Source organism: Papilio xuthus, unplaced genomic scaffold, assembly GCF_000836235.2.
Source record: "Papilio xuthus unplaced genomic scaffold, Pxut_1.1 DF826115.1, whole genome shotgun sequence".
Classification (NCBI taxonomy): Eukaryota; Metazoa; Arthropoda; class Insecta; order Lepidoptera; family Papilionidae; genus Papilio; species Papilio xuthus.
Genome location: NW_013532534.1, coordinates 2,999,938 through 3,021,155, shown reverse-complemented (window position 1 = coordinate 3,021,155; position 21,218 = coordinate 2,999,938). Strand labels below are relative to the sequence as shown.

General features: G+C 35.6%; 2 protein-coding genes across 2 annotated transcripts in view; both read right to left on the bottom strand.

The window, feature by feature from the left end:
- Nucleotides 1–1,888: 1,888 nt before the first annotated feature.
- Nucleotides 1,889–9,647, bottom strand: LOC106123379 (uncharacterized). The gene is made up of 8 exons (XM_013319638.1): nt 9,296–9,647; nt 5,470–8,985; nt 4,217–4,368; nt 3,622–3,759; nt 3,161–3,407; nt 2,755–3,044; nt 2,347–2,529; nt 1,889–2,066 (listed from the first exon to the last, which is right to left on the bottom strand). The coding sequence occupies exons 2-8, from the start codon at nt 8,819–8,821 to the stop codon at nt 1,983–1,985; spliced, it is 4,446 nt and encodes a 1,481-aa protein (XP_013175092.1). The 5' UTR covers nt 8,822–8,985; nt 9,296–9,647; the 3' UTR covers nt 1,889–1,982.
- A 2,978-nt stretch (nt 9,648–12,625) lies between these two features.
- Nucleotides 12,626–21,218, bottom strand: part of pns (DENN domain containing pinstripe) — a 15,789-nt gene continuing 7,196 nt past the window's right edge. The window contains exons 11-23 of the mRNA XM_013319460.1: nt 21,140–21,215; nt 20,650–20,856; nt 17,369–17,525; nt 16,744–17,011; nt 16,538–16,573; nt 16,201–16,396; nt 15,651–15,901; nt 15,336–15,478; nt 14,921–15,039; nt 14,604–14,776; nt 14,053–14,235; nt 13,479–13,698; nt 12,626–13,108 (exon numbers count right to left, since the gene is read on the bottom strand). Coding sequence (XP_013174914.1) covers nt 12,931–13,108; nt 13,479–13,698; nt 14,053–14,235; nt 14,604–14,776; nt 14,921–15,039; nt 15,336–15,478; nt 15,651–15,901; nt 16,201–16,396; nt 16,538–16,573; nt 16,744–17,011; nt 17,369–17,525; nt 20,650–20,856; nt 21,140–21,215 — 2,207 coding nt within the window. The 3' untranslated portion in view covers nt 12,626–12,930. The remainder of the gene's footprint in view (nt 13,109–13,478; nt 13,699–14,052; nt 14,236–14,603; nt 14,777–14,920; nt 15,040–15,335; nt 15,479–15,650; nt 15,902–16,200; nt 16,397–16,537; nt 16,574–16,743; nt 17,012–17,368; nt 17,526–20,649; nt 20,857–21,139; nt 21,216–21,218) is intronic.

Here is a 21,218-nt window from a genome sequence, read left to right as displayed (position 1 = left end):
TTTTTTCATTTGAATTTCAGACGTCCCACTTAAATATATTTTTGTGCGGCGAGCGTATTTTGTAATTTAGGCACTTATTTTCATTTTATTATTATAATTTTGAAATATTATCAAATTTTGATGTACAATATATTGTACTATACAAACTATTACCTAACATCAATAAATGTAATCTGCAAAGGTTTTTCTTTAATATTGATTATTACTGCCAATCAGAATATTTTAACTATCACCATCATATGAAGGGCACGTGATTCTCAAATATTTAGTACAAAAAAAATACAACAAAACATGTACTTAAAAATAATTTTATACATTTTGCTAAAGTTGTCACAACAAAAAAGGCAGTTTGGGACGACAAAACATTTAACATAAATATAAAACCATATTGTATGCCGTTTTGTTTCTAAATAAAACAAAATATATCCTCTAAGCAGATGATATAGAAAATCGCTATACCACGGCTCACGAATAAGTAGTTTAATGAATTCCCTGGTAATATTTAGTAATTTTTAAAGTATACGCCTTAATCACAAAATAATACGCCTATTATTTTGTGACAACTATAGAAAAAATGTAATGGTGTTATAAGTATTAATCTTTTCAAACATATTAGTAGTATGGTCATTGGCACGCTGCGCAGTGCGCTCTCTTAATATTCCACATACAAAATTGTGTTCTGCGCAGCGACTAGCACGAAGATAAGAGCCGCCAAGATATTTGAAAAGACTTATACACAAATCGTTACATTGAAATACTTTATACTGCAAAGTTTCATAATAAAACCTATGGATCAGTATTGTAGCGCAGATTTCGAGGCATATTTGATCAATCGATGGTATTTAGATGCATTGCTCGACCGCACCTTTATATTATATTGAAAATAAATCGAAAAACATCTGACATACAATGTATCACAGGCAATGTACAGTACGATTAGTTCTTCTTGTCATACTAACTCATCTTTGACATAAAGGCAAAATTATCAAATTTAAAAATTATTGGCACATGAGAAACTAAGAAGCAACCTAAACCATTAGAAATTAAAAAAATACACAAAAAAAAAGAAATTTAAAGGTATATGGTGAGTAAATGCAAGTGGCTAAGGGCTGAGTAACATACCCTGTAAACTTTAGCATCTACTTGTTAAGTAACATCTCTTCGTACTGTACAACTGCCCAAAAAATCATACATACATAGTTTTTATAGTATTTGAAAAGCAAAAACATACTTTTTAATTTTCATAACGTAAGTAGATCACCATTTGCCCTTGATTCAACAAATCTTAAGAAACTAATCTTTCTCATCAAAATATAAAACATAAACATTTGAAAATCTTTAATTTCTGCATAGAAAATAGATTCAAATTTACATTTATATATTAGTCTCGCAAATTATATCAATGAAAAGTAAAAAAATAAATTCTTACATGCGAGATCGTCCGCCATTTTTATTTACACTATTTGTGATGTCTAAATTATTGCCACTGATATTCGTAAATATAAAATGTCACGGAATTATCTTGTGATAGTTTTTATTTCCAAGCTGTGATAACAAGCTTGTAATAATTTATGCTAAAGCCCTTTGTTCCAATATGAATGTAAACCAATATAAACAAATTTAAATGTTGTATACATTTAAATATTATATATTGCAATTAAAGTAGTTCTGGGCAACTGTTTGCTTTATACAATCTATTGATTTATGTAACAAACTATTTAAAATACAAATTTTTCGATGGAATCCAAGTTTTTCAATATGTTACATTGTCGTTATCTGTGGCTATATCTGTATGTAACCAGCGAAATTGGCTTATTAACAGTCTGAATGACGGTAAATTTAAAATGATACGTTTTAATCGTTTTAATAAAATATAAGTTAAATGCTATTTTTGCTAATAAAATACAAAATGTGATACATACATCACATGTGTGAGAGGTATCAAAATTAGATGTCGAATGGTCCTTGTTGTGGTGCGCGTGTTATATCATTTGTCGTGTGGCGCTGCGCATCTTGCGCTCCCACGCCTCCGCCTCCGCCCACGAGTGTCGCACGTCGCGGAACAACTATAACATACGTATACACATATACAATATCTAAAATCAAATATAAATTCACCTTAACGTGAATTAAGAGCCTTACAGAACAGAGACACGCGTTTTGCGTTTCGTCTTATAGGTAACAAGCTAAATAAGCAAAGGGGAATAGCATTTAACAAGGGAGAAGACGAATGTAAAAAATCCCTCATAAAGATTTCCTTATTACAGATGCCTATGAGCATCATGTAATCATCAAAATGTAAAAAAGCGGTAAATTATGTTGCTACGATTGTATAACAACGTGTACCTGTGATAGCCATATTTCATCGGCGAGAAGCTCGTTGAGCACGAGGGTGGTGTCCTTGCCGGGACTCTGCATGCGCTTGTCGGCGACTCGCTTGCTGCACTCCGCGTACATCAGGTACTTCTGGTGTGAGATACGCGAGTACAGCTGCACCCGCCCGCAGCACGTGCCGCACACTAAGAACTCCTGCAAATTCACATCATTGAACTTGTTAGTAATCAGTAGACGTCTTTTTAAATATCTCGGTGGCTCAAGGTCAAGGTCAATATGTTGCATTCCTTGTTCTGCTCCCTACAACTAACATTGTGTGCAGCGACGTAATTGAAAACCTCTATATGAGAAACAAAAGAGTGATCGTTGAGTCCAAGTGCTGTGCTAAGTGTAACACTGCGCGACAAAAAGCATCATTACCTTTTCGTAAGCGAGCCTCGCGTCGGGCTGGACGGGTTCAAGTGTGGCGGGATTGTATGGCTGGCCGTAGAGCAGGAGGCGGGCGACGGCTGGACGCGCGCAGGCCCGACACGCACCCGCACCAGCCGCCACGCTGAGTCCGGGCCACGTGGCGGCCGCCGCGTCCAGCGCGCGCCCGCCCCCTGCGCTCCCTGCACCTCCCACCCCGCCCGACGCGCCGCTCGACACCCGCGCCCGCATCGTTTCCGTCACCTCGTCCACCGTCTTCACGTTAGATAGGAAGTACTCATCTGAAATTCATACAGTGGCAGTTATATATAGCTGTAGTTTTATTAAGATTTTGGTGAAGGTTACGGACAGAAGCGACCGATTAAAAGAGGAAATTACAAGATTCTTTTACACATACCTTGCTCTTGAAAAATTTCTGTTAAAAAATTAGGATCCAAAGCGTGCGATATTAATGTCTGTATGTACACTTCAAAATTCTCTTGATACATTTGTGTCTCCAACATTCTCTTCTCTATAAAGTTGCAGTCGTCGAGCGGGAGCTCGCTTCTAACTAATTCAACTATTGTTTCTAAATGTGACTGTGAGCGCACTTTCACCGGCACTTGGGTATAAATTTTCTTATTTTCTGGATTCCACGCTGCATACTAGAAAGAAAAGGAGGGAATTATCAAATTATTATTTAGGCATATAATATTATAAACTTCTCAGTAATGTATCTGTTTATGTACTTTACTATTCTCCTTGTCGGTTATTATTGACCAATGTCTCAATCCTAACAACTGACAATTATTTCACAAGGAATCTAGATGCAACACACAAAAACTAATCAATATAAAATTGATATAGTTTCAAACTTACCGTTGATATGTTACGATATAACACTTTACCATTTTCTTCAAACGGTTCATACTTTTGTAAAAGCGTTTTACCATCCACTCGCCATATAGCGGGCCACATCTCATTTAGATCCGTTTTTATTGCTACAAATTCTCCAGACTGGAATCATAACGAGCATACATCAAATTTATGTAAAAAATATATTACTATGGAAGCAAGTAAATAGAATTTTCTTAAATGCAAGTTAAAATTTCAAAAAAAGGTAATGTTTAGTGGTAGTTTTGAATGTTTAAAACCAATTTTAAAGTCAACATGTCATGCATTTTCAACAATGTACTAAAGTTTGCATAATATAATGTAATTTAATGGCAAAAAAGGTTATTGACATAGGGAAATACCAAATATATGATGTCAGAGAATGTTATATTTAAAATGACATCATTAGTTTTGTTCAAAACCAATAATAAATTAAAGCCTGTTACCTTATTTTAAAATATCTAGCTGGCAACCAAAATCTTTAATATTGATTCCTTTTCTTTCTCGTTTTTAGGTATGTATTTGATGAGGTTTTTAATAGTCTTGTTATATTATAATTAAATTGTTTTAATAAGTTTACCTGATATGGCATCTCTTCAATAGGTCTCGTGTTATCAATCTGACCTGTATTTGATACTTGTTGATGGGTCTTTATGTGATGCAATTTTCTATTCGCGTCGCTGTCGGCCGCCGCGTAATTCGCATATCCCAATGCAGCCCCATGTGCCGCAACTAAAATAACAATGTTTACATTTAAGACAAGATAAACATTACATTAGTTATATACAAATTAAATGAAAATAAAACAATAATTACCTCTTTCTGTTAGACGTAAAATACCGATTATTTTTAGAACACAAATAAGTATATGTAATGAATTAATGAATAGGAATGGTAAGGATCAAGGACAGCCAAATGATGATTATCATCACTGCGATAACATGTACACATGTCTCATTAATAAATGATTAATCATTATGTGATAAACTGGTTTACAAAATTAATATTGTTATGACATATTTGTATAAGTTATTATATTGCACATGTTATCCCTATTTTGGCGAAGTGAGGGGTGCTACCAGGAATAATTACAAGCTAAAAATATTTAACACATCATCAGTAATATACTCGCGTTTATTTTATGATTTCTCCTATAATACAAAAGTATTTACATAAAATATTGAGAATTGTGCATAAACAAATAACAATTAAATAGAAATACAAAACTTATGTTCAGGGCATGGCCTTCTAATACATTATCACACTAAATTATAGCTGTCAATGTATTATGCAATTCTTTTCCTCCTTATAGTATAAAATCACTTCCGGCTAACAGCAAAATATATGCATTACATTACTGTAAGTACCAACTAATTGAATACTGTAAATACAATACATTATTTCATTTCATATGTACAATAGACACCCACTGGTATTGTTTCCATAAAAAAATATACCACTATTTTGGAATTATTAATGGTAGCACCCCTTCAATAGCGAGTATGACAAGAGTCACAAAATTCTACATTTACAATAAAATGGCACTAATAATGTGTCATCAACAACAAATTTTAGTGAAATCTTGTTACAGACTAACCCTAAAATATCAATCTCTAATAGATAGGTACATCACATTTCGTTTATAGAGGTTATTTACAGTGAATAATAGATTTCATCTAGTAAAAATTTACAATATCACAGTTAAAATGTAACAAGTTTTCACGGCGGCCTGCCCGAGCGGCAGTCGGCACGCTCCTGTCATACAAGCTTCAGGGCCAGCGCTTCACCATCGCGCCCTGTTTCTCAAGTGGAAATCTAGCAAATTGAACGCACCTTCCTCCGGCTGGTGCTGGTAATAGTACTGGTGCGGCGCGGGTTGGGGCGCGGCCCCGGGCGCCGGCGCAGGCGCTCGTGGCTTCTTGGGCGCGGCCGGCTGAGGCGCCACGGCGGCCGCGGCAGGCGGCTTGCTCGGTGCTCGCGCCTTCTTGCCCTTCTCGCTGAGAGGCGTGCTGGGCACGTTCAGCACCGGCTTGTTCAGCCGTCGAGCCTCCTCCTCCGCCTCGTACGCATCGCTCGCCTCGCTGCCGTCATACTTTCTTTTCCGATCCTTGTTCATGTTGTAGTAACGCGGGTCGTCCATCTCGCTCTTCCCTTGCCCACTCAGAAGGGTCGCCGGTGCACCGTGCAGTTGGTTAGCGCCCAACAAGCCAGTGGTGCTCATACTCACTGAAGAGCTCATGACTGGGTTACTTAGGGACATGCCGCTGTTTATGGCATTCGTTGGCGCCATAGCGCCGTTGGCACTCTGCTGAGGGGCATTTGCGTCACACTGAGGCTTGTGATCATTGGGAGTGAAAGCTTTTGTGTTGTTTGTATTGCTATTGGTGTTGGTTCTCGACCAGGTAGACTTCCTGGCACCTCTGCCGGCCGGCGGGGGCGACGTATCGCGCTCCCCTTGTAAAAATTTCAAATAAGAAGCCATGAACCCTGAACCGGGGCCCGTGACGGGAACATTGAACTTTTTTTCCATTATTTTTGTGGCAGTGTCTTGAGAACCACTGTTTACATTCTGCTGCTGTGAAGAGGGTGCTACCGATGATGCAGTGTTACCTCGTTGTTCTGCAAGGAAACCAAGTTCTTCCTCTATATTAGGCACCACCACCTTGGGCTGTTCCTCCTCACGAGTTTCTGGTGTAGAAAATGATGACGAGGAAGCCGAAGGTGGTGTCTCGCTAAATGACGATAATGGTGTTAACTCCACAGATGACTGAAAGTCAGGATGGGGACCGAGGTGAAAGGGCGGGAAGTATGTTAGCGTGTGCCCATGCTGCATGGCCAGGGCCTGATGTTGGTTAGCAAAATTTGTTGCATGTAATGTTGCTTGAGAGCTAAAAGGTGTAGTGCCAGGAAACATTTTAGGTGGCGGAGGTGGAAGGTTCCATCTTTCAAAATCGAAATAACTACCATTTTGTTGCTGATTAGTGGTTGAACTATGGGCAGGGGGAGGCACCCTATTAACTAAATAGTCTGCCATAACTGCATTAGATATTTCATTCATGTTTGTATGAGGCACTGGTTTATCAATACTTTTCCTTCTAGGCACAGATTTGTTCATTGAGGTATTTGAGGTTGCAGTCGATTGATTTTTATTTAATTTGACATCTTGTAACTGACAACTTTGTTGCAGATTTTGCAAATTTTTAACAATGCTCATTGGATCTCCGCGACAACTAGAGAGGTCTTGTAAGGCTACATTGTTAGTATCAAAATAGTGATGTTTATCATTAACTATCCTATCAGTTGAAGTTTGAGATTGTTGAATAGGTTTTTCACTATGAGTATTGTTATCTGATAAACTATTATAATTACTGTTACTACTATTACTGTTGTATTTCCTATTGATTTGACGATCTGTATCCCAACATGTTTGACTGGAAGTTTGGCTCTGGCCTCTTTCATACCTATTTTCATTGAATGATTTATTGTGATCTATACCTAAAGCTCTAGTAATAACAGATGGATAAGCCACTTGGGTGTTTTGAGATGGAGATCTTGATACAGATGCATCTAAAGGGGATCTGGGGGCTGAACTATTAACTTTGTAATGATCTCCATGCTGCTGAGGGGAGTTCATTGAATTCATAGGACTGTGATACAATGGATATGCAGGACTAGACCCATGACCCAAAGGCGATGTCTGAGGTGCAGTCTGCAGAGGACTTTGTCTTCTGCCTACAACCACACCACATTCAGGACCATTCTGTGAACTACTACTAGAATAGCCTGTGTCTGTGCTTGAGCTACTTTTAGCCCGAACATGATAATCAGATTCTACATTATTGCCACTTTGATAATGTCTAAAACTAGAACTTTGTGTAGATGAATATGGAGAACTATTCATTCTATTTGATTTGGATGATGATGTACTACTGCTATAGCTTAACCGACCTGGTGCATCCATTATAGAATAACTTATTGGTGATGATTGTGGTTGAAGTTTATCATTAGAATCACAGCTTTTTCTTTGTTCACTATTTAACTCTGGGTATATTTTACTTTGGGCCTTGGTCTGAACTTGTGGAGGTTTAGATGTAGGAGATACAAAGCTTGTATTAGAATTGCTAGATGGTCTTGATGTCTTTTCACTACTTGTATTTTTAGGTGACTGTGAATTATTGTATATTGAAACTGATGGTCTACTTGGATTAGTGGATGTTGTGCGGTAATCTTTAGTGAGAGGAGTGGGAGAGGAGGTTGCAGATGGAGTTGACACAATGCAAGACTGCTGGGAAGGGGCAGCTGGACTTCCAGAACTTGAAAATGACTTACTTCCTGCGTAATCCTGTTGAGATGAAAGTTGACCACTCTTAGCACTATTCGCACTGTACGAATTATCAGTCTGATTTCCAAAAGCGGGAGGAGATTGAAAAAATGTTGAAGACGAGGTTGAAGATGCCGGTTGTTTAGATGCAGTCGCTGGAGAACCTGACCTATTTGTTTGTTTGCCAGCACTGGCAATTTGTGAATTAAGATGATTATTAAGTGTTTGGGCAGCAGCAAAATGTGCATTAAAATTTTCATAAGCTGCTGAGGCTTTTGTTGTTGCTGGGCTTGGCGATGAAGGCACAACACTTTCGTGGGGTAAGATCCCAAATGGGCTAGGAAGTTGGTTATTTCCCTGCCAGCTTAACCCAGTTGCACTACCTGGTGTAGACGATTGGTCAAAAAATGAAGTCCCTTGTGCTAGTGTTTGATGGGAATAGTTTTCTCTTAAAGAAGAAAGTTCAGATTCAACTGAGGACTGCTTTGATGCTGCCGCGGCTTGCGCTTGAGCAATTACTTGTCGGTGTTGCGCCTGCAGTGATGAACTGTAGTGTGCTGGTTTTGGACTGGCATGGTGAAACAAAGGTGAAAACACTGCGTCATATCCTACAGTAGGTGGTGATAAAAATCCTCCAGGGTTGAAGGGTGAAGCTGTTGATGAACCGAGTTGTCCAGCTAACGATGCTGTAGTATGAGCTGCCTGGAGTAATAATTGGCTTGTGGTTGATGGAACCGACTGACTGCCAAGTCCTGAACCACCACTTGCTAGATGGTGATGAAAATCTCCACTTGCAGCACCAGCCTGTACCCCCGCTAGTCGATTGTAAGAAGCATATGCTGACCATGGTCCTACTGGATCCATTACCACCTCCGTCTTGTTTTGTATAGTGTCAATGTAATTTGTCAATTAAAGTCCACACTTTCATCCATAATTTGTAGAACACGTTAATAGTATATTTAGTACCATTAAATTGAAGCACTGACTGTTATCATGTTTTATACCACTGTCGTACACACTGTACACTCCTGAAATGAAAAAAAAAAACAATTCTTTAGTAATGAAAAACTGTTGTGAATACAAACGAAACCTCTAATTAGAAGAATATTTATAGAGTACGTCATAACCTAAACTCGAAAACGTTGTTTTTGTCATTTCAAAACTGAATAATAAACATACATAATGGGGATAATATAATACACATAAGGAACAAACTTTGTATTGAAATAAAAATAATCCGCCGCCTTGGGGATGGAAGCGTCAATGTGTTTGAACAATACAAGTACGTATTCAACCCTATATTTAAAAGAAAGTAAGCATTTAATAAAAGCAACATACCATAGCTTAGGCATAAAAAAATATTTATCAATGTGGTTTCTGAGGACGCTCACACAACAGATAACATCATAAATATGGCCTCGACTCCTTCGAATGTTCGTTGCGACGGGTTTTGTCTATTGTGAAATAAAAAGCCACTTATGTCATGTCATATATAACACACAGTACTCCACAACATAGCATACACTTTGAAATTGATCTTCCTCTTCTTGTTACACTATTTTATTGTTGAAAATAAGCTGTTCCTTTATTTACAAGTACAAATAAGACAACGTTTCGCCTTTCACATTAATCGCCGCCATCTTACTTGTCGAATGTCGGATGAAAGACCGCACAACAAGCGAAACAGTGCCATCTACAAAAATAGTATAAAAATCCTTATGAAAAATTCGTAATTAAGATTCAAACGAAAAAAATATACAATATTTATGTTAGCAAAGGATTCCAATAAATCGTTTAATTTGAGTTTTTATTTCGATTCATATACTAAATCCATGTTACTGCCCATTGCAACAAGTTGTGTTCCTTTTTAAAAATAATCTGTGCTTGTGCTTCAGTCGGTGTTGCTAGCATAATGGATTTCCTGTTTGATTTCGGGGACCGGTACTTTTAATTAGAGATGACCAGCATTTTTTCAATTAGATTTATAAAAATTATTATTGTAACAAAACATTTATTTAATTTTCCTTAATACATATTGTTATTTATTGGGAATATAGCACAATATTATTTAAAATTGGTTATGCCTGATTTTCTTTCTAAATATTTAACACAAATTTGACAACGAAACTGCATTTTGCATTGCATTGAAGGTACATGTTTGGATGGATCAGTTGTATTTCGGACTTTATTTTACCAATATGCTGTAAATTCTCTTGGATGGCCGACCTCGACATCTAGTTCCTCGATTGTCTGACACGGATATACTTCCACTTCACACAATAAGCTGATAAATGACAAAAAAAGTAACTTTCAACATGCCCCGAAACGACATTACTTTCAGATCGCATTCTCACATCACTTAAGAAAGATACAAGTGCATGTCTTTTTGATCCCGTTTTACGAACATTTAAACAATCAAGTATACAAAAAAATCTCGTCTTTCTCACTGTTACTACGTGTTGTGTTTTAAACTATAACTTACTTTATTTAAAAGTAGGCAAATGTACTTATAACAGTGATGTTGACATAAAAATAAAATAAATACTTAAATAATGGGAAATAAAACTCATCATAACATTATTTTCAAATTTATTAATTTTCAGTTACATATTATCTTTGGTACAGTTCGCACATAAGGTTGTTTAGGAAGACATTTGAGAGATTAAAAACAATAATAACAAAAAAAGTGTAAAATAAAACTTAAATTAACAATTAAAATATATCAAAAATGTCCACAATCGCTCTATTACCATGACTGAAATATAAAATGTGTAAAATCTACGTTATGTAGACTATAACACATTTGATTAAAAATAAATCCATACAAAAAAAAATACAAACATTAAAACTCCGGTAACTGTAATTGCGTTATGAGTGGAAAATAAATGCGCGTGCAATAGTAGTAATTATTTTGTCATATTAAAATGCTTTAGCTTTACGCATTAGTTTTAAACGTTACTAATTATATTTTTAAATAAAGAACTGAGAGCATACACTGGCAACTTCTGGTAAACTAGGATTAACAAATATGAACTTTGAATGTTGCTCAAAATACAATGTCATATATTTTATGTCTCCATTTTCAAACATTTCTTTTACACCCATACATCTGTCTATGCCAAAATACTTACATAATGCTCCAATAGCCTCCATGACGTGTCCATACGTAAATACTCAGATAAAGATTCTTCGGGAGTCTTCGTTAATCGTATAATATCTATTCCGAGCAGAATTTCCTATATTATGCTTTAACATCTTTCATTCAGTCATAACTAGCATTCTCCTAAAACTAAATGATAAAAATTACACAATTAATTTTTCCTACCAAACTTTTCTGCCATACATAGATTTAAATCATTTGCATTAGATTTTGCTTTAAATCAGCATTGTCGATACTGTTATAAAGACGTCACTTTTAAAAACGAAACTAATAAATCCAAAATCTAGTTATCTCATTATTATGAGCTACCATAACATTATGTTGCATTGATTTAGATGGTTTTAAAGTCATCTTTCTACGAATTTTGTCTTTATATATAGATTTGGCAATATTATTTTTGTTTAAATGACAACATAACCTAAGCTTGTGCGTATTCGTGTACATTAAAACGCCATTTAATATTAAATTAAAAATAAACAAAATCAAATGTTTTTTTATCCTAAACATAATACCATATTCAATGATGGCTTGTGTAAAATTGGAAACTAAAATCTGAATTGTTATCAGAATTTTATTCTTGGTATAATTGTTTGGCACTAAATTATATTTTTTCTCTTGAAGAGAAAATAAAATGAACGGAATCAAAAATGTAACGCAAGTTGACACAATAAGGACGGCAAATATTTTAGGATTAATAAATGTAATAGTCATAGAAGAGTTCTCGAATACAATAAAGAAATAGTTATTTTAACTATCATTATTCACATTTATTCACAAATGAATAAGTTTTGTGCAATTCTGTTTGAGACAAAGTTATATTTATTTGCTAAAAAGATTTTAGTAACATTTTGATACTCTCTAAAAATTCGAAAATTTTAAGTCTAGTAGTAAACTGTATTCATTTGCAGTAAATTTTATTTTATAAAAAAAAATTACGTCATAAACACAATTTGAATTTGGAAAAACGAGTAATTACTTAAACATTTAATGAGATTCTATTTTTATAGTCACATTTGCTCCTAAAAGTAAAGAAAAATATACTTAAATTATAGTTTTTTTTTTAATGAAAAGCTAATATAGTTTGAGCTTAGTCAGAAAATTTGTGCTTGGGTCAATAACGTATTTTTAGGATTACCACTGTTTTGTGTCAAGGTCATCAATGAATAAAAAAATTTATCATCACTTTCAAGGAAATATGAAAAACGAGATGGAATCGACAAAAATATAACTACTCTGAAGTATTTTTGATGTTAATATTTTTGAAATTATATTAACAGTGTGGTTAAAATAAGTACAAGTATACATAGAATATTAGAAAACATTTTTGTTTTTTTTTTTGGATTGAAAAATCTTAAAGATAAAATCTTCATCAAATTATAAATCAATTTACGCAAATACCGCGATCTTTGGGATAAGATGGCAAGATAAGATTATTAACTAATATTTCACAGATAATATAATCATAACTAAACATTATGAACTTTGGATTTAATAATATTTTTTGAGTATTTTTATCAATAATTCAATGCAATTTTTTTTATAAAACTAAAAGATATTAATGAGTATAAGTTTTATATTTTTACTATTGCTTCATAATGATATAAACGATTTGAATTACTTGTCATGTGAAATGCATAGAGATATAAAAGGGAAAGAGAGATCATTATCTTCTATGTACATGTAGAAGAGAAAAAAAATATATCAAATTTATTTTAAAAGAGAGCATATTACGAAATTCGCCGTTAACTTTCATACATCCACTGTAACAATTCTATACTCTATGAATTTCACATGGAAAGAAGACAAAAAGTAATTAAATGCCTTGGGTAAGAGAATTTTCGAGAACGATATCGAACTCGTCCAAAGGTTCGAGAATTTGTCTGAGGAAAGTTAACAGACCTCGTTTCCGCAGAAAGCTTTGCTCTTCGTACATTTCCGCTGTCACACGCGTCAAAGACATCGGCACTAGCATTCTGTGCAGCCAGTGCTCGCTAAATTAAACATATACAATATTAATCTTACTAATATTATTAATGCGAATGTTTGGATGGATGGATGTTTGTTAGAAGGTATCTCGAGAATGGTTGAATTAAACTCGCTGAAATTTGGTATAGGTGTAGAACATCGTTGAGAAGAATACGTAGACTACCAATTAAGTATTTTTAACCACGCGTGGACGGAGTTGCGGGTTACACCTAGTATATTGTTTAAGTAATAGACACAATAGGTGTTTGAATCGATGTAATGTACTTGGGCACCATAAAGAATCTCAGTATGACATAGAAGTAATCTACTCTATGGTTTATATAAGTATAGGTGCAGGTGGTGACACATGAATATAATAAAATGAAATATGCTGACCGTAAGCTGAGACAGATGAAGAGCTGGAACTTGCCGTCCTTGCCGAGCGCGCGGCCGACGGCGCCCACCTCGTCCGCCAGGTGGCAGTAGCAGCGCCAGATGGCGCGGTGCTCCGCGTCCTGCCGGCAGCTGTACACGCCGCACGCACCGCCCCCGCCCCCACCACCGCCACCGCCACCCTCCTCTGACAAGCTCAGCTTGAACTCGTCTCGCACTCGAGCTGAAAATTAACAAAGCCTTGCCTTGCTGAATTCAGTAAGTATGCGCGCTTTCAGTCTTTTTGGCGACACAAGGTCAACTTCTCACTGTGCATGCCTTTACGTTCCGCTACACCTAACGTTGTGTTGTCGAGTCCCTAAAATATTTGATACCCTCAATACCACAGTAAGTTTATTGTATGAGGCGTGGAAGTTAAGTAATGTATTGGTTTTAATATGTGAAGTGATACACGTGTTGTACCTTGCTCGTCTCTTTGTAAAGGCCATCATCACACCGTGAATTAACTCCATGAAAGCCGATAGTTTGTTTCCGTAAGAATGTACAGTTAATTTTATTAGCTACCAGTGAGGCTTACCAAAGTAGTCCCAAATGAAGAGATTCTTGCCGAAGAGCCTGGCGGACTTGAATCCGCAGAGGAAGGCCTGCTCGAGGCACTTGACGAGACCGTTGTCACCGCACAGGAGCACGCTCAGAGAATTCGCGTCCTTATCGCGCTTGCTCTGGTAGTGCCACTTCACTATTGCGTTCACGCAATCACCTAAAAAATAGGATTTGCACGAAAATAGTTAACATACAAATACAAGACTTTATTTATTGATGTAAGTTGGAGATGAACAAAATGAAAAATTTTACAATTAGAAAAATAAAAAAACATGTTAACAGCATAATTAAATGTAAAGCTTATATTTTATGTACAAACTAGCTTAATTAAAAAAAAAAGTTATGAATAGCCCATCTACCAGTCTATGTTCTATATCCATACCAAATTTCATCATGATCCTTTAAGCCGTTACGGAGATATCTTCAAACAAACATCCAACCATCTAAACATTCTCATTTATAATAGTAGTAAGACGTAAGATTATAAAACGAATTACAATATGGTCTGGTTGTGGTGTGACATACCGATCATGTGCTGTATGGTGGAGGTGGAGAGGTGCGTGGTGGTGGGGGAGAGGGCCGCGGAGAGGGGCGCGGGTGTGCGGGGCGAGCGCTCCCCCCTGATCCGCGCCGCCACCACCAGCCGCTCAGTAGACCCGTCGTCCACTCCAGTACCCAGCCAGCGGTTACATGGGAACCTTAACACGAACATAAGAAATTCATTATAACTTAAAAATCGACACAAGATTTATATTTGTTTGAAACTAATAAACTCAAAAACTACCAGACCGATTTCAATTTTCAGAAAACGCCCAAATACGGGACAGGTCGTTAATACTTACGTGTAGGTGTGTCCAGTGACCTCGTTCCTAACAAACACTTGATCCAGCAGCCACCGCGGTGACAAGCCGCTGTTGTCGTGCCCGATGCGTAAAGTTGATAGGATACCTAGATTTTTGTGCTGAAAAAAAAACAATTACGTCTGTACGTGTAAAGAGATTTTAGAATGGATTGAAGAACTCAGACGCTATTGGTGGAGTAAAAGAGATCGATATACAAAATGAGAAGGGACAGAGTGAGATAGTATCCGTTATTAAAAACGTATCCATAAATATATATAGTTTTAGAGAAGTATAATGATTATTTATAAGTATTAAGTGCAATATGTTTTTAATACGTTTCCAAGTTATTTACAAGGTAAAAGAAAAACAATAAAAATATAGTAATTTTGTATGAAAATAGGCAAATATTACTTACGTGGAAGACAAACTCATTAGTATTGCGAGGTATCGGAATCTTGGGCGTGGACTCCCCGTTAGCTCCGGATATGGAAAGCCAGCAGTTGGCGGTCGTCTGACTGGCCTTACGAGACGGTGCTATCAACACGCGATACGGCAATTCTGGAATATTTAATTTCATTATGATCTTGATGTTTTCTTTAAATAAATCTAATATATATATACACATATAAATTTAAAGTTTCAATATATTTAACTGTTTGTATGGATGGACGGATAACTATGGGGCTACTAATAAACTTTTTTTTTTAATTCGAATTAAATTTGAACTTACTAGTTGTCGGATATGTATTGGTGAAACAATAGTAATCCACAGCATTTAAAGTCAGCAAGTGATAGAGGAATTGTTCCCTTTCTTCCTCACAACGTAAGAAGGCCGTCCTCTTGTACTGGGAGCGCAGCAGTGTTGTGTCAGCGAGCAGTTCCCGCAAATGCTTTGATAGCAGCTTCTTTTCCAAGGATAGACGCACCCAAGCTCTAGCGTAACCGATCTCCGTCTTTATATCTGTCATTGCTTGCACATTCCTGAAAATAACATAGAAGAAGAGATCTGTCAATATATTCGATGTTAAATAACCTGTGCTCAGTGACAGAAGTCATTAATTGGTCACTAAGGGAGCTTTTTGGTGTGGTTTTATGAGAAGTTTTTTAGAAGGTTTACCTTTTTAGAAGGTTTTATGAGAATTTCTAGTGCGTATTTTTCATATGAGCAGTTCACCGACTTACTCCAACCGTTGCAAATCTCTGAAGAATCTTAGATAATATGAGAAATTAGTACTTAATGATTCTGAGTGCGACAGTCTTTATATTATTTTTATCCTTACCGCATATCAAAAGTCAAGCTTTCTGGGAGCGGACGCATCGGGTTCGAAGGCTGGATGGATTTTCTTTCCAATGTCCCGGAATTGCTCAGACGATCCCTAGAACTATCCCGGGAGCCGCCGCGCGAGCTGTCCCGGGAACGAGTCCCGCTGCTGCTGGCCTGGTGTGCCTCCACCTCCGCACCCACAGCGGATAAGTCTGAAAAAATTTATTTAATATATTTACATAGGACTATTTTACTATTTTCTGAAATAAACATGCGTTCGATCGCTCTTTTTAAATTTCTGTGATAAATATCTGATTGCTTATTCACTGAATTAATTTTAAATCGATACTTACAATCCAATCGTTTCCTCAAAACACACCAAGCTAAGGCTGCATGCACAAAACATAAACAATTTTAAAAGTCACAGAGTAAAAAAGTTTGCCAAAAAAAATTGGTACAGTGTTATAAATACGCTTTAAATTGGAAGCCCAACAAGTACGTATGACATATCAAGAAGTCGTAGCATTCTCTTCGAGAACACAAGAGAAATTTCACGCACCTGGAGTGAGATAATTGGGGTCTATAGGTTTGGTTGAGTTGCTGCATTGCTCCAACTCTTGGTAGTTAGTCAGGTGCATCCAGAGCGCGGATTTGCCCATCTTGTGCTGCAGCCCATGTGACCAGAGCCTCTCCAGCAAGTCGCAGAGGGAAGCGATCATAGTATTCTCTTCGACGCCGGTCACCGACACTTCGCTACCGAGACCCAAGTCAGATTCCTCTGTACCCATTTTTTCAACAAGCATACGTTTTGTTTTGCTTTTACATTCCTGTTGAAAGACAATAGAATGGAAGTGATGAATTAAAATATGACTCTTCTTACTTTTATTCAGTGAATAGTGTAAGCATCAGTTTGTTTTAAATACTAGTATAAATTTATGCAAGGAGATTTGTAAGTACGTAGCCGAGCACTATGTAAAGATTGTATGGAGTAGAGTGGAAGAGTGAGGATCGACGTATGTATGGTGTAATATTAATCGTTGCTATCGATTGCTAGTCTTGCTAACATTCTAGATGGATGGATGGATTGATGGATGTTGGTTAGAATTCAGAACATTGTCTCGAAGAATTCATACGGTACTATATTTTTTAATTCTTTATATTTTTATAAATTGTTATTGTAGTACCTTCAAAAGTTTCTCAACGAAAGTTCTATTATTTTGCGCGATGGCTGCAGGCGTGACCTCCGTGGAGAGACGCCTACCGATGTCACCTAGCAGCATTTCCGGCGGACAATCTTTCACTTGCCACTTCGCGTTCTTAATACGCTTTAAACTGTTTGTTCTGAAATATTAAGCAAAAAAAAACTAAATTAAAAAATATATATATTTATACTTTTTTAATGGTACAGACAAAAGCACATAAAGCAAAAGCCACTTGACTGACTACAAACATTTATTTTTAAATTATTAGTCTAGGATTTTACATGTGCTACTTTTAGTTATAAGTGCTGAATTCATTTACTTTTTAGTAATAACAATTATATTATTTGTTACTTGTATTAAATTAAGTAATTAGTTATTAAATTTATTGTATATTTCTAGATTAACTTCAGGTATCATTTAAAATGCCGTTATTAATATTTAAAAACATTTATTCTTATAAATTTGAAATTTAATAAATAAGTGATACATTATGTAAAACTTTTGCATTATTCGTTATATATTTTAACATTGATTTTCAATAGAAAAACGCGTACTAATATTGCCATCTCAGTTTTTGTTATAAGAATAAAAGGGATGCCGATATTTTAGTACGAGTGTTTCGCTTGTAGAAGCCAACGGTTAAAGACTATTCGACTCATCGATTTTAAATGTCGATAAAGGTCTACAAAATTATGACGACTATTATATATTTTATTTTAATTTAAAAACATAACACAATACAAAATTATCATGCTAAAAATGTAACTGTTTTTCTAATCATGCATTAGTAACACAGCATGCATTTAACAAAATAAAAATTTAACATGAACATTAAATAAAAAATAATTCGGATATAATTAACAATATTCATCAAATATTGATAATAATTATAATTAAAAAAAAACATAACTGCCATTAGATGATTAAGAAAAAAAAGAAAACAAAGATTTGATTAATTTTTTTTTCATCGAGTCCTATTTACATATCTGTAATTGAATTACGCACAATTTTACTTTTAAGCTTCAAACTGTAATTTTGGATATATTCGGTTTAAAAGTCGGGTAAAAACAATCTTCGCGGTATTTTTAAGCGACTGACAGTTATTTTCTTTAAATCTTAATTCAATCCGCTATACAGAATAAAATTTAATTCTTTCGAGTATTCATAACTATCTATAGAACATGCAAAAATACAAGGAAATATCATGCTCTGAGTAATAAAAATTATATATCAACTAAACATGCGAATACAATCACAAAATAAATAGTACAGTTTTGAAATGACGCGTATTAACTACTATAGAACATACGGTTAATTCTTTTATATTAAAATTAATTGAAGCGTAGTTAAACAGTTATAAATAGAATATAAAATAAAATAGTTTCTTTTATGAGATATAGAAACGTTCACGCGAAATCAACTATCATAAAAATGTCAAAACGCATCATTTAAAAAAATCTCTAACTTTCGCGTATTCCAATACAATTTACCTTTTAGGTTACATCATTTTACAGCCCTTTTTGGTCATAAAAATCAATACAAACTTTAAAGCGTACAAAATACTGGTATAAATAAAAATTTCAATTGTAAATAACAAAAAAAAATGTTATTTAAAAATAATAAAATGATAACTTTTTTCTTAAAATAAACTATGGAATAAGAGATTCTGTTTTAAATAATATAAAAATATAACTTTATAAAAAGTTAAATAAAAAATTAAATTAATCTTATAGACATAAAATCTACATTGTCCACTAGGAGGCAAATAATTTTACTTACAAATATGGAATAAAATATTTTTTTTTAACAAGTGTTATTAATAAATAGTTGTAAAAAAACATCTTAGAAAGGGGCTTAATAACATGCAATTTTTCACAAAATATTTTTTTTAAATATTTACATTAATAAAAAATTAAAGGTCTGTCAAAATTGTATGTTGGTTCTGCTCCCATTACAAATTAAATAAATTAATGAAAAATTAAAAATAATGACATAAAAAAATCTCATATTGTAAAAAATGGAAGAAAAACGTTATTAACTTAAATACCTAATGTAATTTGAACTTTTGACGTTTTTAAAGTTAAGAGAAATACTCAAAAGAGTTGTTTTACTTATTAGCAGTTTAATTAAAGTAAATTTCACAGAAATAACGGTAGTTTGTATAGCACCTTAAATTATATCTGGTTCAGATATCAACATAAGAAGGCAAGACTGATGTATTTTATATGTAAAACACAAGCACCTACAAGAATTAAACAAGTAAAAACCTTCCCGCCTTCACTTAAAAAAAATGGCTGAAAATTATTTTGCTTAAATTTCGTCACAAAATATCTTACGTTTATGATGATTTATACTCATGCTATAGACATGCTAAATATTCCAAACTTAAATAACTCAAGTATTCAATAAATTTCAGATTTTTTGACAGACAGACGGACGACCAAAGTGATCCTATAAGGGTTCCATTTTTTTCCTATGAGGTACGGAACCCTAAAAATGGCGGAAATAAAAAATCTATGCTTAACATATCATTCGTTTCGTCAGTCAAGTATGAGCAAAAGGTGAGCAGTAAAGATTTTGACATTTAATATCAATAATTAATCCGTCATATTGAATCTATTAGAAGTCAAAAGCCGCTTGAATAAAAATAGCAGATGCAAAATGATATCTCATGGAAAAATAATTGAGTACATAAGACTAACACATATAAACAAAATATATAAAGACTTGTTACATTTAAGCAATTGATGATAAGGTCCATGCACATTTACTTCACTTGTATATCCCAAATCATTTCAATACTACAATTTATTAATTTTAACCAAAATCGAGATATATTGTATGAAAACAAGACCAAACAAAATGTGGAAGACAGCCATCTACTTAAATTAAACAAAATTATTGCCGTGCTTGACGTGTCACAGTCGTCTCATGTCTAGAAAGCTTTATTACACAAAAAGCACCGTTAACGAATAAACAATCTACATACATGGAAGACTAACGAAATACCGTAACATTGGCAAATAAGGTTTTTCGTAATGAATAAGCGACCGGTGTTGGGGGTCCGAAGTTTGACTTCGATAGCACAGTCTAACTAAGAAAGGAAGAGCTCTGTTCACTCGATAAAAGTATTTTAGACAAAAGAAAAAGCTAAAAATGCCAAACTTCAAATCCCCAAGGAATTAAGCCCAAAAACAATTCGCGAGGTCGATGTCCGTAGCGCAAGGGGCCGTCAGGGGGCTTCAGGGGGCGGGGAGGCGCACCTGCGGTCGTTGGCGGGGGGCGGGGCGAGCGCGGCCGCATCGAGGCGCGCGGGGAAGGCGCGGTAGTATGCGGCGCGGTGCGGCAGCCGCTCGCCGGGCGCGCCCACCTCCAGCTCCGCGCCCACGCCGCACCCCGCCCCCGCGCCGCCCAGCCCCGCCCACACGCTGTACCCGCGCGTCGCCAGCCCCCCCTCGCCCAGCCGACGTCTGCAACAACATCGTATGGGTAGTTCGTACCCATAGTAACCATAACCTACAACTTTTCTAACAAATGCCCCGGCTTCACTCTTCTTCGTAACTAATTTAATAACGCTTCAAAATGTCGACACCATTAGTTTTCCTATTCAACAAGTTAACAATAATCAAGTGTTGTTTATTATACATTTTACGTGTTATTGCACATTGTTAAGACAAGTACATATTTGTTAGTATTGTATGGCGTTAACTCATGGCACGTGCGTAGAGCTTGAACAATAACAATATAACTCACCTGACGACCTTGATGCGGTGCTCGAATACTTGCAAGTTGACGTCATAGTCGCCCCAGTTGGCCATGATCTTGTTGTCTA

Bases quoted from the DNA above. Each gene is read 5' to 3' on its own strand.
- LOC106123379 (XM_013319638.1), bottom strand. From the start codon at position 8,821: ATGGATCCAGTAGGACCATGGTCAGCATATGCTTCTTACAATCGACTA. The intron at 3,408-3,621 runs GTAAGTTTGAAA...TTTTCTTTCTAG, and splicing joins TATATCGTAACATATCAACG to TATGCAGCGTGGAATCCAGA. The intron at 2,530-2,754 runs GTAATGATGCTT...GTGAATTTGCAG, and splicing joins CGAGGCTCGCTTACGAAAAG to GAGTTCTTAGTGTGCGGCAC.